We start from the raw sequence: 15,150 nt of genomic DNA on the forward strand, positions 1-15,150 counted from the left end.
GGGAGGCCTTTCTTCAAAGAAATGATGGCTGGCACTGAAGGAACAGAAGAAACAAATACATGCATTTCCACTGAATTGCAGTTTCAAAAACCCAGAACTCATCAGAGTTCTAGAAAGGGGGAAGACACAAAGCTAAGGGAGAACCTAAACAATGCAAATCAGCTGGAGGAGGAGATGAAGAGAGAAAACAGAGACCCTGACTCATTTTAACACTTGGATTGCTGAACCTGGACCTATTTACCCAGGCAGAAGGGAGACATTAGCAGAGAAAAAAAGCAGGAGAGTTGAAAAGAAACTAGTATTTGTAATAATTTGACTTACTTGGATCAAATGGATCAATTAATGAATGAAGAATTGTCCCCTATGTATCATCTGAGTTGGAAGTTGACTATGATTGAGGGAATAAGTAAAAGACCTTGAACTATCTCGAATATCTCCCCCCTTGACCTGACATGACTTAGCATCAATCCTCCCTACATTCCTGACCTGAAATCCTTAGCAGTTAAACAACACTAGGTATATTGTTTCCCAAAGGCCCCAGCTGAACAAAATGTACACATCATAGAATTATAAATTTAGAGCTAGAAGATACTTTGGGGGCAATCTATTCTAAACCCTTCATTTTACAGGTGAGATAACTAAGGAACAGGAAGTTTGTGATTTGCCCAATGTCATGCAGATAGTAAGTGATAAAGAAGGGTTTAAACCAGGTTATCTGACTTCTTGGGAGGAGACACAAAGCAAAAGAACTTCAGTATGGAAAGCACCGTACAAATAAGCTGGGTGTCAGGCGGGAGGGGTATAGGAGGTTAACCACCAAATATTGTTTTGTCTCCAGAAAGCCCTTTTTAGGAGAACTGTCCTGGAACTTCTTGACTCAAATTAATCCATTAGGGATTCAGTAAGGATTTTGAAATCAAAAAAGGCCCAATTCTATCCTATAAGGTGGGTTTAGTCAAAGGATTATGACTAAATGGCCTTTCCCCACCATCTAGTCCATAATACATTCTCATGAGCCTCTATTACTCCTGTGAGGCCTTCTTGAATTCAGAAATGAAGTTGCAGCCCCTCATATACAATCCTTTCCTTGTCCTAGATCCAAGAGACTTAAAGAATCACATCCCTCCCTGATTTCCTAAAAACTGCCATTCATGTTTTTCTGATTCAGTCCAGTGTCTGGCCAACAGACACTGAGGGCTGGGCTTCCTTGCTCCCAGCCACCAGAAAATGACAATTCCAAAGCTGCTATTAACTGTAAGCCCCTTAGCATGGTGACCTCTTAGAGCCATAATTACTCTGACAAAGCAGGCTCCCTTTGCTGGATTATGCTTACAGATACTGTACCTTCTTTGATACTGGGAAAGAACAAACTGAGCAGCAGAACCAGGCTGAGAGCCCAAGCTATCCAGGGAGTCTCCCTGCCTGACTCCCAGCACATATCTAAATTATCTAAGAGCCTAATCTTATGGAGATAGGACAGAAGGAAAAGAAGGCTAACAAGGACCTGAATTTAGGTCAGGAGAGAGAGAAGAGGACAGGAAGGGATCCTATTGTATTGACATTAGAAGCATGTGTACGTACACATACATACCTATATATATATATATACATATATATATATGCATGTATACAGATATTAAATGTACATAAATATATTATATATAATAGGGCTCATGAGACAGCGTGATTGAGTGGATAGACAGCTCAAATCCAGGAAGATATGGCTTCAAGTTCTCATTCTGATACACAGTGGGGGCTGTGTGATCCTAGGCAACTCAATTTGCAGGCAGTGTTCTAAGACTATAAGTTTACAGAGAAAATGCCACCTAAATTAGCAGATAGAGTTCCTGAGCCTAGAGTAGCTTATGTTAATGAAATTAATCCACTCTCTTTCTCTAAATTTTGTTGTTGTTCAGTCATATCCAACTTTTTGTGAACCCATTTTGAATTTTCTTGGCAAAGACAGTGAAGTGGTTTGCCATTTCCTTCCCCAGTTCATTTTACAAATGAGGAAACTGAGGCCAACAGGATTAAGTGACTTACTCAAAATCAGGCACTTAGTGTCTTAAGCTGGATTTGAACTCACCAAATATATTTCCTGACTCCAGGCCTAGCACCCTATCCACTGCACCTTTCCTAACTTTCTTAGACACCCACAAGACACTATAACTTCTCATCTCTAATTGATAGCCTTATCTTCAGTATCTACATCATTGGAGAGAAGTAATGAACTTGCTTTAAGCAACCTTTCTCCTACCTGCCAATGAATCTGAAATCAGGGGTGTTGGGGTAAGATCTTGGATCTGCCACTTAGATCTTTATTGTTTGGGGCATGTCATTTTAACACCTCTGGGCCTCAGTTTCTTAATCTGTAAAATGAGGAGTTTGGACAAAATGTCCTTCCCATTTTTAGATCTAGAATCCTATGAACTGAAAGGAAAAATAAAAGAAAATTCCCAGACCCCTGACCAGGACCTTCCTGGAGAACAAAATTCAAATCATTCTCCAGGCTCAGGTATCATTTCCACCCATGAGCTATTCTCGGAAGGAATGTTCAGGATCATCTTCCAGTCCAGCAACTAGAGACCTTTGGCAGGCTACCCTCCTGGAGCAAAGCAGAGGGAGGAGCTGCTGCTGCTGCTACTGCTTGCTCAGGACATAGGGCATGTGTCCTGGGAGGAATCCTGCCCTGTTGTCCCTTTCCTGGGAAAGAAGGAGCATAAAGGCATAGAACATTAGCAATGGACAAACTTTAGTAACCATATAGTTTAACCTCCTAGAAGAAACGTAATAGCAGTTCTCTTAAGTCCCTGTATACCAAGCCAAAAAGTTTGGGCTGTTCTGGTTACATATTCACACGCTGATTTAATATAAGAGGCAAAAAAGAAAATAAACAAAAAAAGAAAAAGACAAAAGAAAATAGTGGCAAAGCAAAAGCACTAAGCAAACTAGAGCATTATAGCCCAGGTACCATCAACCAGAGGACAAGGAAGCATAAGATGAAAAAGCAGTCCAAATGATCCAAGACAGTAGGGTATAATGGACAGAGCTCTGGATTAACAGGCAGGTCCTGAAGTCTAACCCAGAACTATACTATCTAATCTTAGCTCATTTAACTTGTCCTACTTTCTCATCTATAAAATCTGCTTCCTCACAGAGCAGCCTTGAAGATTAAATAAAGAACAGATATGAAAGTATTTTGGAAAATGTCTAACAGCACAAATATAAGATTTAATTCTCTTCCTTACAGTTGATAGAGTGGGGAAAGGGAAAGGGAGGTAACCCTGGATTCTCAAAGGCTTGGTCAATGGAACCCAAAGGAGGCATAATGACATATTGAAGAGATCATTTTAGCCAGAAGACCTCAATTCAAATTAAATCCCACCTCCCAAAATTCCTACTTTTGTGACACAAGGCAAGTTACCTAGTGTCTCTGAGATTCGGTATGCACATCTGTACAATAAAGGAGTTGGGCTAGTTGATATCTACGCCAACACTAGACTTATGATCTATACCTGATCTAGACCTATGATGCCAAGATGTCAATTAACAAGTTCGAATGGGCTCTGTCTAGCTGGCAAAGTTTCAAGCACAGTTCCAGTAATGAATTGTGTGTCTGAGGCCAGCCTAGTTAAGCTCAGAAAGACCCATACACTAGAAAGTTAGCCTTAGATAGTCAATAAGAGGAGCAGCCACACCATTGAAATCATGGAAATCACATTCCACTTTTGTAGTGCTGTCCATGACTCTCTCAGCATGCCATCCAGCCAGCAGACAGAGGGACTTGTTCCCAGATTCACATGATTCCTGACTTATTCCCTTCTCTCTGTCCACTAAGGCTTCATAGATAGAATGAAGAGGTTGAGCATTTCTGGTCCAGATCATGACCTGTCCCCTCTAACCCATGTAACTTCCAAATAGACTGGCTTCTCATCTGCATATCTCTAAACCAAAGTTTCTCTGCTATGTCTTATATACTCTGAATCAGAATCATGGTAAACAGAGCAGACCAACCCCTGGGCAAGGACCGCTATAATTGCTCTGATATCAGCACGGTCCTTCCCTGCTGTGGGTAGGAGCACTACTCCATGAAAGGTCACATCTGGTGGTAAAGTTTTCTCCCTTTCAAAACAAGCTTCAGAAGTCAAGAAAAAAATCAAAGAAAAAGTCAAAAAAAAGTCAAGAAAAACCTCCCTTGGCCTTCCCTAAAAAATGAGGGCAAGACATCTAGGGGGTTCTTGGGGAAAACACTTACATTTGGGGATGGCTCCAACATGTTGTCACCGTGCCAGCCTGAAATGGGCACAAAGGGGACTGTGGCAGGGTTGTAGCCAATCTTCTTGATGTAGGCGCTGACCTCCTTGACGATTTCATCATAGCGCTTTTCGCTGTAGGGGGGCTCTGTGGAGTCCATCTTGTTGATCCCCACAATAAGCTGTTTCACACCCAGAGTGTAAGCCAGCAAGGCATGCTCCCGGGTCTGCCCATTTTTGGAGATGCCAGCTTCAAATTCTCCCACCCCAGCAGCCACAATCAGCACTGCGCAATCAGCCTGCCAGAGAAAAGCAAGAAGGAAAAAGAAGGAAAAAAAAAAACAAACATTTATTAAATTCCTGTTCTGTACCATGCACTTTACAAATATCTCATTTGATCTGCACATCAACCCTTGGAAGGCAATGCTATTCTTATATCCAATTTACAATTGAGGAAACTAAAGATAAGTGACTGGCCCAGTTTGTGCAGATGATAAGTAACTAAGTCTGGATTTGAATTCAGGTATTCCTAATTCTCAGCCCAATGCTTTATCCATTGTATCACTTGGCCACCTAGAAGGCAGAAATAAACTGACTCAATCTCATTTTAGCTCATAGGAACATAGATGTAGAGCTGAAAAATAAAAACAACCTCAGAGGCCATCTTATCCAAACTTCTCATTTGACAAATAAAGAAACTGAGGCACAGAGAAATGGCAAATTAGACAGAACACTGATTTTAGTGTCAAAAAGAATTGACTAAATTCAATATTTACTGTTTTCCTAGCCAACTCACTTAATCCCCTATCTGCCTCAGTTTCTTCACCAATAAATTGAAGATAATAATAACATCTACCTCCCAGGCTAGTTATGAGGATCAAATAACATGGGAATAATCTGTAAACCTCAAAACACTGTAAATGCTAGCTCTTATTATGTGACTTGCTTCGGGTCAGAGATTAGATTTGAACTCAGGTCTTCTCTGGGAACAGTGCTGTATCCATTGTACTTATTCTTCTTCCTCAGAATTGCTCTCTAGCTTCCTACCCTACCCTCCAAAGCATACCATATTTTTTCTCTTATCTATAAATCAAGGATGCCAAAGGATACTTCTCTTCTATATCTTCTATTTAGGAAAAAAAAAAAAAAAAGGTTGATTTACTCTGTCCTCCTGTTGATTGAGATCCCATCTAAATACCCATAGGCAGCAGAGTTAAGAGTTGTTCTCATAAAACATTAACAAATGGGCATGACCTCCCAGATATGCTCCTTCTCCCATGTGCTGCTCACTGAAGGGGCCCTCACTGGGCTAGGTACTCACCAGACTTCCCTAATCCTCTAGTGCCCATTGGCAAAAACCACTCACTGAAAAACAGAAGAGGCAGCAAACAATAATTTTTCTCCAGTTAATTTCAGCAGCCTCCTTCCCTGGGAGCAATTAAACACCTGCTCTACCACTGTTTCCAAACAACTTGAGCCATCAGCACTTTCCCTGAGCAATGATTTCTCAAAAGCAGCTCCAAACTAAATCACAGTGGTGAATGAGTTCTGGAGTATACGCAGGTCTCTATCACTGGTCACCTTGTAATTCAATACTGGTTATGTGTCTCTAGGGCCTAAACAAAGCTTCCATAAATGGTTGGTACAAAAGAAGACTGAAAAGAATTGGGGAACTGTCCTCAGGCTCCTGAAAAATACTATTTGCTCAGCCAAGATCCACATTCAAAGTCTGCATAATGTTTTAGTCCATTCCCTTTTCCCACTTCCATATCTATGCCTTCTCCTGAGCAGAAAGCTCCCCTCCTTTCAAATAATTCCTGAATCCTCACATCCTCCAAAATGACTTTCTTGAATAAACAGGAGACAGCTTTTCTTGCATTCTTCCCATCTAGACATAAAAGTCCCTGGCTCACATTCCCAAATGCCCTGACCCTAGATCCCAACATGAAGGATTTATTAGCATCTACCTATATTTGGGAAGCAACAGGGTATAATGCAGAGTTGTATCCTGAGACAATGAAGAATAACACCCTAAATTAATGAAAAAAATTAAAGGATGGAGGCTTAGCAGTACCAAACCTAAAACTATATTATAAAGCAGCAGTCATCAAAACCATTTGCTACTGGCTAGGAAATATAATGGTGGAGCAGTGAAATAGATAAGATACACAAGACATAATAATCTGTCTGATTTTTCTCTCCCAACATGATTTCGTAAAACAACGTGTATTAAAAATAAACTTACAGTAAAAAAAAAAAAAAAAAAAAAACACCCATAACACCCTAGTGTTAGCTAATACACTAATGAGGACTCCATAATTTCTTGTAGTGGTTGCAAGGGTCAAAGGATCATCAATTTTAGACCTGGAAGGGACTCCAGCAGCCCTCTCATCCACTCACTCCTCTTAGATGAGGAAACAAGCTTGTAGATGTCAAATGTTGTTGTTCAGTGTTTTCAGTCATGTTCAAGTCTTCATGACCTCATTTGGGTTTTCTTGACAAAGACACAGAGTGTACCTTCTCCAACTTATTTTATATATAAAGAAACTGGGGCAAACAGGGTTAAATGGCTTGCCCAAGATCACACAGTTTGAAAGTATCTGAGGTGAGATTTTAATTGAGGTCTTCCCAATTCCAGGCCCAGCACCATGCAATCAGTAAATGGCCAATGTCCTCTGATTCCAAGTTCAGTTTCCTTATCTGTTAAATGGAGCTCATAAACACTACTCTGCCTCTATCACTGAGGGAGATAATGTATACAAAAATACCACCACCAGTATCTTAATCCTTCTGTTTATGTGTGCCATGTTAACTTTTCTTTAACCATAAACCCCTTTTAAATTAAGTTCTCTTAATTTGCTTCCTTCTAGCACTATGTGGTCCTTTAAAAGATAGTGGTAGTGATGGTGGTGAACTGCAGGCTGTTCACTCATGGCGAGAATAATCTCCCCATAACTGAACAGTATATCATAGAAAGTAAAGTCATTACTTTAAGGCCAGCTAGGTGGTACAATAGATAAGTGTGGGACCTAGAGTCAGGAACACCTGAATTCAAATTCAGCTGCACTCACTTACTTGCTTCATGACTTTGGAAAAGTCAATCAATCTCTGGTTGCCTGTTTCCTTATATGTAAAATGAAAATAATTGGACCTACCTCTCAGTGCTGTTACAAGAATCAAATATGATAACATTTATAAAGTTCTTAGAATAGTGCCTGGTATATAGGTAAATACAATATAAATGCTATTATTTTAGTTATTATGGCAATCATTATTCACGAAGCATGCTTCGTGCAGCTTCTACTTTCTCCAGCTCATTCCCTATTTCTTACTCCCTCCCTTAACATCCCCCACCTGCCCCTCCCCTTCCAGAATTAGGGCCCACCTGAGAAGTTCCTGTGATCATGTTCTTGATAAAATCTCTGTGTCCTGGTGCATCAATGATGGTGATATAATATTTGGTCGTCTCAAACTTCCAGAGAGAGATATCAATGGTGATCCCCCGCTCACGCTCAGCCTTGAGCTTATCCAGGACCCAAGCATACTTAAAGGAGCCTTTCCCCATCTAAATATTGGTCAAGAGAAGAGGAAGTAACGAGAGAGAGAGATAAGTTAACCTTGGAAAGAAACAAACTGTGGCAGAACCAATCCTGGTACATCAAGAGGCACTGGATCCTACATTGTTTCATTGATAATAAATGCTATGACCAAAAACCATATGTTTGGAAATGAGAGCAGCTTGTTTTCAAGGGAAAGCGCACTAATCTAAGAATCAGAAAGTCTAAATTCTAGTCCCAGTTATGGTTAGCTGTGTAATTTTGTATAATCTACTTTCCTTCTCCATACCTTTTTCAAGTGAGGGGTCTGAACCATGTGATTCCTAAGGCTCACTTCTCTCCCTCTGGCAAAGTAACATGGAATACTGGAAAGATAATTGGCTTTGGAGTCAGAGGTTTTGAGTTCAAATCCCATGATCTGATGCTTCTTATTTGCATGGTCTTAGGCAAAGCAAGTTTCTTCCCATATAAATTGAGGATCCTATAAACTAGATGGCCTCCAAGGCCTTTTCTAGTTCTATATCTAGGAAAACATGAAATATTGTGTTCCTCTCCTCCTCCTCGCCCTCCTTCATACAACTGTCAAATCACAACTAGTTTCAGAGCATTTCTGGAACTAGAGTTCATTAAAAAATATTCCAGTAGGGGGAGCAAATTGGAGCATACAAAAATTAAATTTAAAAAGAAAAAAAAAAATAAAACCAGAAGTCAGGGGTTACATTGCATCAATCCGAGAATGATGATACTTCTAAGTATTTCTTTCTGCCTATCAGACATCTGTTAAAATGTTATGAATTAATGCAACATCAACTAGTTTTTCAGTTTTTTTCTAAAGTCCTAGTATGTTATATCGTGAAGAATTCTTAAAGATCATTCATTCTCATACACTTGAAGAGGGGAGAAACAGGGGTTGAGAAGTAAAAATAACTCATTCAAGATTACATAGTGAGCACAAAGTGAAGTCTTGTCCCCAACTCTCCTGTTGCCAGGTCCATAATTAATCCCACTACAACCTGCTGCCACCATTTTCCTGGCAAGGATCTTTAGTTAGGATCTGTGACTTCCTTTCTCTGCCCCTCTTTCAAGCCCAATCTGTTTCATGAAGCAATAAGCATGGATCCCTCACTAACCTCAGCTGTTTGATCTTAAATAGAAGCATTGAAGGGAGCTTGCCTTTTCTGAGTAGAACCCAGCATTAGGTAAGCAATGAATTCTGTAGTGCCAGAGGAAGGCAGAACCTCAAATGGATGGAGAAGGATCAGCAGCCCATAACCAGCTATTCTAGAGCATCCAGTAATAATGGCCAAGATGAGCGTATGTTTCAGGGGACAGGTGGTTGGGATTAGGACTCCACTGTGGGATTTGCCCTCCTCAGACTGCAAAGCCTTCCTGCCAAAAAGGCAAGTCTCAACTTTTAAAGTGAGCTACATGCCTTCTCTTTTATGCTGTAACTTCCATCCTGCTTTGGCCTATACAGGAAACAAGGGAAGGAAAAAGGGGAACCACACAGTTCAGATGACACAGCAGGATTAAAAAGATTTATGACCCAGGATTTGAAGGTTCTGAGGCTCTCAGCCAAAAGACCAGTGCAAATGCCTTTGAGTTTTCCTAACGCCGTAGCCTCAAAGGAAGAGATAGAGCCACTTTTAATGCTCTAATTACTGACAAACAGCTGAGAACATCTGGGTGCCAGGTTTGCTGTAGGGAATTGACCAAAAAGATTATGAGGCAGCTTGTCACAGTCAGGTGACTGTCATCTCCCTCAGCACACAGGTCCTTCGAGACCCACCTATGTCATTAAATGCAACCTGGTATCTTGAAAACTTCTTCCCTTGGGACCATCTGACCAACTCCGGCACACCCATTCCTACCCACAGAGGACCCTCTGGAGACATTTGTAATCTCCTTAGCCTCAACTGCCTGACCCAGTAAATCTCATCTCTGCCCCAGAAAGGAGCTCCCTCTAACTGAGTGCTCAGAAGTCAGCCATGTCAACCCCAAGCCAGCCACTATGTTCTCAATCACAATCTTAGACTCAGCTATACCTGCTCCTTAGCTATTCCTTTCAAGGAGGCCCACCATTTTCTGCCCAGAAAGACCCAGGGTTTTCAGCTTAGCTAAAGTGAGCGGGTGGATTGCAGTGTTCTTAAGGTCCCATGGAACAAGAGCAGCAAGATTCAGAACCACCCAGTTTTCTTCCATCTCCCCACCCCCACCCAGCAGCTGCTTCAGGGCTCCCTAGCCAGGGCAGCTTCCCCAGAACTGGCAAAGGGCAAAGTAGCAGTCTGGCTTTTTACATGCATTGGAGGCCTCCATTTCCTAGTAATGTAACCTTGTGAAAGAAAAGCCTTCCCGGCTCAGCATCAGAAAATGGAGTCAGGAAGCTCAGTCAATCAGCTATTAATAGTAACTCTGAGTCCTGCATATTCTGCCTGGTCCCCGGGAGAGGTGAAAAGCTGCCCAGCCCATCAGCATTTTGGGTACATCAGGCTCTGCTTTCATTTGCCAGATAGGAATAGTTGTCTGAGGATGGTTAAACAGTTGGGGACCTCGGGGATTTTGTCTTTATAAGCATAATAAAGACTATTCTGATCTGATCTAAATTAAATAAAATCACCAAATATTTATCAAATACCTGACTTACAAGGTTGTTCTGAACACCACAAATTATAACCACCCTGCTTTAACTAAATTGATTAGTAATCAAGTCAGATGTAGTTATCGGGAAAGACTATTTGGCCCAACAACATTGATGGCTGAAAGCTCCCAGCTCCATTTGCAGCCTGAAAAACTCAGCTACAAAGTAACAAACAGCTTGGTCTGGTTCCTAAGGGAACAGTAAGGGGGGAGAGTTCCTAAATCTTAAGCATAGTCCTTTGGTACAGGCTGGAGATTCAGAGCTTTGGGGCCCTGCTCTCCTTTCACTGCTATTTTGTTGTTTTGTTTTGTTTTTCCCAGGCAGAACCAGGAGATAGTATCATAGATTCACAGATACCAGGTTTCATGCATTGTGTACTTAACATATAAAGCCATACACTTGTCCTACCTTCAAAAGAGGTAAAACGAGACCTAGAATAGAGTGGGATTAAGCCCACTGATCTGTTTTGTCAGTGAGAAAACCAGTGGGGGGAGGTAGGGAAGGAGAGAAGGAAAGGATAAGGAAAGGAAGAGAAAAAGAGGGGAGAGGGGAAAGAAGAAGGGGAGAGAAAAGAGAAAAGGGGAGGGTGAAAGAGAGAAGTAAAATGAGGGGGAAGAGAAGCAAGAGGAAAGAAAAGAAGAAGGAGGAGATGGAAAGGGAGCAAGTAAAAGGGTAAGAAGGGAAGAAAAAGGAGAAGAAAAAATACAGTAATAAGAAGGGAAAGGGAGGATAGAGGACAGAGAAAAGAAGATGTAAGGGGAGGGGGACAAGAAAGAAGAGGAAAAAGAAGGTATAGAAATAGGAAAGGAAAAGAGAAAAAGGAAAGAAGGGAAGATAATAAGGAAAGGAGGGGAGAAAAATATAAGTGGATATGTGGGAAGGAGAGGGGAAAGAAGAAGTAATGGAGAGGAAGGGAAAAGAGAAAAAGAAGAGAGTATGGGAATGGGTAGAAAGAAGAGGAAAAGGAAGAAGGGAAAAGGACAAAAAAGGGGAAGAAGGAGAAAAATCTACAAGTAGGGAGATGGGAAGGAAAAGGGAGGAGAGGGAATAGAGATAATGAGAGGAAAAAGGAAGGAGAGGGGTGACTGGGAGGGGAGGGAATCTAAAGGAAGAAAGGAAAGGGATTGGGAGAAAAGAAAGGGGGAGAGGAAGGGAAGAAGGTGATGAATAATGAGGCAGAAACAAATGGCTATAGTCTCACTCACCTCTGCAGCCTCCTTCTCAAACTTTTCAATGGTCCGCTTGTCAATGCCCCCACACTTGTATATGAGGTGCCCTGTGGTAGTGGACTTGCCTGAATCTACATGGCCAATGACAACGATATTGATGTGGGTCTTCTCCTTACCCATCTTGGAGGATGTGTGTTGGGGACAGGGGAGGGGGCCAACTCAATCTAAAAGGTTAGGGTACTGGGTCGGGCAGGGGCACTTCAGGCAATGGAAACTGAGATGAGTTTCTCTGTAGGCTGGAAGAGAACATAGGTAACAGGTACTTAAAAGAGTATCCAACAAAAGCTCCATCCAAAGCAGGAAGCCCTTGTCAGCAGCTCTAGTGCTGGCACAGGCTAAGGAACTCTCAATCAATCAATCTCTTCTGTTTGTATCTGTCTCCCTGTCTTTTTCTCTTTGTCTCTGTCTCTCTATGTGTCTCTCTTTGTCTCTGTCTCTGTCTCTCTGTGTGTCTCTCTTTGTCTCTATCTCTATCTGTGTCTCTTTATCTCATCTTTCTCACACTTTTTCTCTCTCTCCCCCTTTTCCCACCCCATCTTCTTTTCTCTTCTCTCCTTTTATCTCTCTGTCTTTGTCTCTCTCTATCTCTCCCCCTTTTTCCCCCACCCCATCTTCTTTGTTCTCTCTTTCCCTTTATCTCTGTCTTTGTCTCTCCTCCACCCCTTTCTCTTTCTCCTTCTCTCAATCTGTTTCTCTCTTTGTCTCTGTTTTTTCTCTCTCTCTGTCTCTGTGTGTCTCTCACTTACTCGATCTCTGTTTCTGTCTCTGTCTGTGTCTCTCTGAAAGCAGCAAGCTTTATAGAGCCCTGTGGGCAATTCAGCTCTTCCTGACCAAAATGATTCAGATGAATAGTCTAGGAACCCAAACCAGCAAATCAGTCACTTCTAATCTATCCTGACAGACTCACTAGCTTGGGTCCAAGAAGACTGGGCAATAGAGTCCATTGAGACTTGACCTTATTGTAACTATGTTTAAACCCATTTGGAAAAAGTAGATTAAGAACTGCAACCCCCACCCCCACCCCCACCCCAAGAGTGAGCTACACAGTCTTCCTGGACCCAGCCATTTCAAGGAGCCAGAAAACAGCTTTGCTCTGTCTCCTTGTGGTAATTACTGATCGATCCTCCCAGACTCCAGATCCAGGAATCTCTACCTACTCAATAACTTTCCATCTCTACCTCCCCCCCCCCAACCCCACATATACACACTGCTTGGGTAAGGAGAGATGGAGCTCAAGGGAGGACAGACTAATAGTTCCAGGAGCAGGATTAAGTTCTGCCTTCTTCTAAAATAGATTTTACTTCCATTTTACATACAAACATCTTCCCTGATGAGATAGGATTTATTCGGGACTGCTCTCCTCTCCAGCAACCCCAACCACTCTCTCTCTGTCTCTCTGTGTCTGTCTCTATTTGTCTCTGTCTCTGTCTCTGTCTCTCTGTGTGTCTCTCGTCTCTGTCTGCCCCCCCCCTCTCTTTTCTCTTTAAATCAAGGCTGTTATGGAAAGGGAGCCATTTTTTTCTTCTCCAGCACCCCCCCCCCCAAAGCAATATTGGGAGCTCATGACCTGAGTGACAATATGTTGTCCAGATAAGGACACAACTCAAAATAGCTTCAACTCCAGCCCTTCTCCTTGAGTCTGAGCTGAAGGGTCAATGCTAGCCAGAGGAGCCAAAAAATGAAATCACCCAAGCCATCTTGGCTATGGTCTTGTGGGCTCCTGGTTGGGGAGAGAGAAAATCTAGAGATGCTCCACAGTGTAAACTATCCTAGTGATGGAGAGTTGGGGTTTGATAAGATCCAAAAGGTGCCAAGATTCTAGGAGGGCAGAGTTTGTTCCCAAATCCAAGATGTCAAAGGATGACAGTTCCCTAAGGTCCTATAAAAAATCTCCTCCCACTAGTCTCACCCACTTTTCTAATGGTAAATACCCATCTTTTTAGGAAGAGAAGGAGAAAGGGAGAGACAGAGAGACAAAGAAACACAGAGAGACAGAGACAAAGACAGAGACAGATAGACACTGAGAGAGATCTACGCACAGAAATTCAGACACAAACGAACACACACACACACACACACCTCAGATGTTTAGGATCCAGAGAAGCCTAAGATATTGGGGGGGGGAGTGGGCACCCTGAAAGATAGGGAGGATTGGCAGGGGTATTTTAAGGTCCCAGATCAAATCAACCTAACAGCACCTCCTCAACTCCCACCTCCCAATCCTCACCACCTCCTCATCCCACTCCCCATCTCACTTTAGCCTACCATTCTGAGAATTCCCCGAGGCTGACGAGCAATTGTCTTACCGGGAAAGCAGAGGTGACCCTGGAGCGGCCCTGGTCCCAGACCCCTCCTCAGGGGCAGCCAAAGGGACCGCCCTCTGAAAGCCGCAAGGTCAAGGCTGCCTCTGTTTGTGCTCTATGCTCTCGCCCGGGTTCCGGTTCCCCGGAGACCCCACAAGGACGCACCTCGCTTTAAGAACGAGATAAACAAGCTACGACGCAGCACAACCCATCTCGAGCTGCGGCTGCTGCCCCCACCTCTCAGATCTTGCAGGTGTCCTTTCCCAACACCCACACTCCCAACCCTTTTCCACAATCCTTGGGACAGGGGATTCAATGTGAGGATTCGATGTGGGTAACCCTAGCCCACCCCCCACTCCCAAGACAATTTACTTCTACGTCTTCACCTTCTCCTACTCCACCCCCGATTTCTCCCATCCCAGGCTCCTACCCCTCCCAGTCCCCCGGGATCTGGAGCAGAGGCGAGGGGCTGCCCTCATTGCCAGGAGGCCTCCCGAGGGGAGCGGAGGGGGGCACAAGCGATCTTACCCGGAGCTGAGGTCTCAGCCAGAGGGACTGGCAGCGCCGGCTCTGGCGGTTTTATCTTCCTAGGAGGGGGTCCACCTATTGACGGTGACGGCGCAATGCAGTGACCCCCTGTACTACAGCAATGCGGTACAGGGCTGGAGAGATAGGAGGAGGAGGAGGAGACGGAGGCGGCGGCGGAGGCGGCGGCTGGGGGCGGGGGGATGGAGGTAAAAGAAGGAGGGAGGAGAGACAGACTAGATGGAGAGACAGAAAGACAGGATCGGTAGGACAGAGAGAAACCGAGAAAGGAAAAAAGAGAAATAAGGAGAGAGCGAGAGAGAATTAGAGACAGGAAAACAGGAAAGGGAGAGAGAATGAAATTAGATTCCCTTTGACGGATAGAAACAGGGACACTAAAAAGATAGAAACAGAGACAGAGGTGGAGGCAGAGGTTAGTAGCGAAGAGGAGGCAAAGAAAGGAGTAGGCGAGAGAAGATGCAGGGGAGGATAAGAGAGAGAGAATTGGCAAGTTAAAGAAAGAGGCCAAAAGGACCCTGAGGACAAAGATGATGACACAATGCTCCGCTAGAAGGCAGTGGGGCTTCGGAGGAAGATATTGATGAAGGGAAAGGAAGAAATCCTAACAAGAACAGAAAGAACCCA

General features: G+C 43.2%; 1 protein-coding gene across 2 annotated transcripts in view; it reads right to left on the minus strand.

Annotated features, from left to right (window-relative positions):
* EEF1A2 (eukaryotic translation elongation factor 1 alpha 2) overlaps positions 1-14,866 on the minus strand; it is a 29,135-nt gene extending 14,269 nt beyond the window's left edge. Inside the window, exons 1-4 of one of the 2 annotated variants that reach the window (XM_051976760.1) lie at positions 14,509-14,866; positions 11,654-11,913; positions 7,639-7,818; positions 4,256-4,552 (exon numbers count right to left, since the gene is read on the minus strand). In XM_051976760.1, the coding sequence (XP_051832720.1) occupies positions 4,256-4,552; positions 7,639-7,818; positions 11,654-11,797 (621 nt within the window). In that variant the 5' untranslated portion in view covers positions 11,798-11,913; positions 14,509-14,866. Of the gene's footprint in view, positions 1-4,255; positions 4,553-7,638; positions 7,819-11,653; positions 11,914-13,983; positions 14,149-14,508 lie in introns of those variants that run through there. The other variant, XM_051976761.1, reaches the window with a different exon arrangement.
* Positions 14,867-15,150: the final 284 nt, after the last annotated feature.

The sequence above is a fragment of the Antechinus flavipes genome, chromosome 2 (assembly GCF_016432865.1).
Source record: "Antechinus flavipes isolate AdamAnt ecotype Samford, QLD, Australia chromosome 2, AdamAnt_v2, whole genome shotgun sequence".
Taxonomy (NCBI): domain Eukaryota; kingdom Metazoa; phylum Chordata; class Mammalia; order Dasyuromorphia; family Dasyuridae; genus Antechinus; species Antechinus flavipes.